The following is a 1,067-nucleotide window of genomic DNA, read 5'->3' as shown; positions in this document are numbered from 1 at the left end:
TGGGGACACTGAGGGTGGCCCTGGGGTGGCTCTGGTGACATTGGGGACACTGAGGGTGGCTCTGGGGTGGCTCTGGTGACATTGGGGACACTGAGGGTGGCTCTGGGGTGGCTCTGGTGACATTGGTGACACTGAGGGTGGCACTGTCCCCATTGTCCCCAGTGGTGTTTGGTGAGCACTCTCTCCTGGTCACCGTCCCTGGGGTGGCCCTGGTGACTCTGGTGACACCAATGGTGGCTCTGGGGACACGGAGGGTGACCCTGGTGGCTCTGGTGACACCGATGGTGGCACTGTCCCTTGTCCCCAGTGGTGTTTGGCGAGCACTCTCTCCTGGTCACCGTCCCTGGGGTGGCTCTGGTGACATTGGGGACACTGAGGGTGGCTCTGGGGTGGCTCCGGTGACATTGGGGACACTGATGGTGGCTCTGGTGACATTGGTGACACCGATGGTGGCACTGTCCCTTGTCCCCAGTGGTTTTCGGCGAGCACTCTCTCCTGGTCACCGTCTCCGGTCAGAAGCTCTTCGTGGTCAAGCGCCACCACCACGTCCAGGAGCCGGTGGCCGTGTGACGCCAGCGTCCCCAAATGTCCCCAAATGTCCCCGGGGGAGGTGGCACCGCCTTCTGCTGTCCCCAAATGTCCCCGGGGAAGGTGGCACCGCCTTCTGCTGTCCCCAAAGTGTCCCCAAATGTCCCCAAAGCCCAATAAAGGACGTTCCCGTGTGGCTTTTGTTGTTTGTGACCCCCTTGGTGACATCGCAGACCTTCAGGTGACACCGAGACCCCCCCAGGTGACACCAAGACCCTCTTGGGGACACCCAGGTGACAACTGGACCCTCCCAGTGACACTCAGGTGACACCCAGACCTCCCTGGTGACACCGAGACCCCCTTGGGGACACCCAGACCCCCCTGGTGACACCCAGGTGACACCGCGGTGACACTCAGGTGACACTCAGGTGACACCGAGACCCCCTTGGGGACACCCTGGTGACACCCAGACACCCCTGGTGACACCCAGGTGACACCACGGTGACACTCAGGTGACACCTGGACCCCCTTGGGGACAC

At 62.8% G+C, this 1,067-nt stretch overlaps 1 protein-coding gene across 1 annotated transcript in view; it reads left to right on the top strand.

Moving 5' to 3' along the window:
- LAMTOR4 (late endosomal/lysosomal adaptor, MAPK and MTOR activator 4) overlaps window positions 1-726 on the top strand; it is a gene marked incomplete at its 5' end in the record, with an annotated part of 3,102 nt that extends 2,376 nt beyond the window's left edge. The window contains one exon of the mRNA XM_057389101.1: window positions 473-726. Coding sequence (XP_057245084.1) covers window positions 473-570 — 98 coding nt within the window. The remainder of the gene's footprint in view (window positions 1-472) is intronic.
- Between the last annotated feature and the right edge of the window lie 341 nt (window positions 727-1,067).

Source organism: Malurus melanocephalus, unplaced genomic scaffold (genome assembly GCF_030028575.1).
Source record: "Malurus melanocephalus ecotype Western Australia unplaced genomic scaffold, MMel_1.1 scaffold_3491, whole genome shotgun sequence".
Taxonomy (NCBI): Eukaryota; Metazoa; Chordata; class Aves; order Passeriformes; family Maluridae; genus Malurus; species Malurus melanocephalus.
Note: the sequence above shows the minus strand (reverse complement) of the source record. Positions and strands in the feature narration are given on the sequence as shown.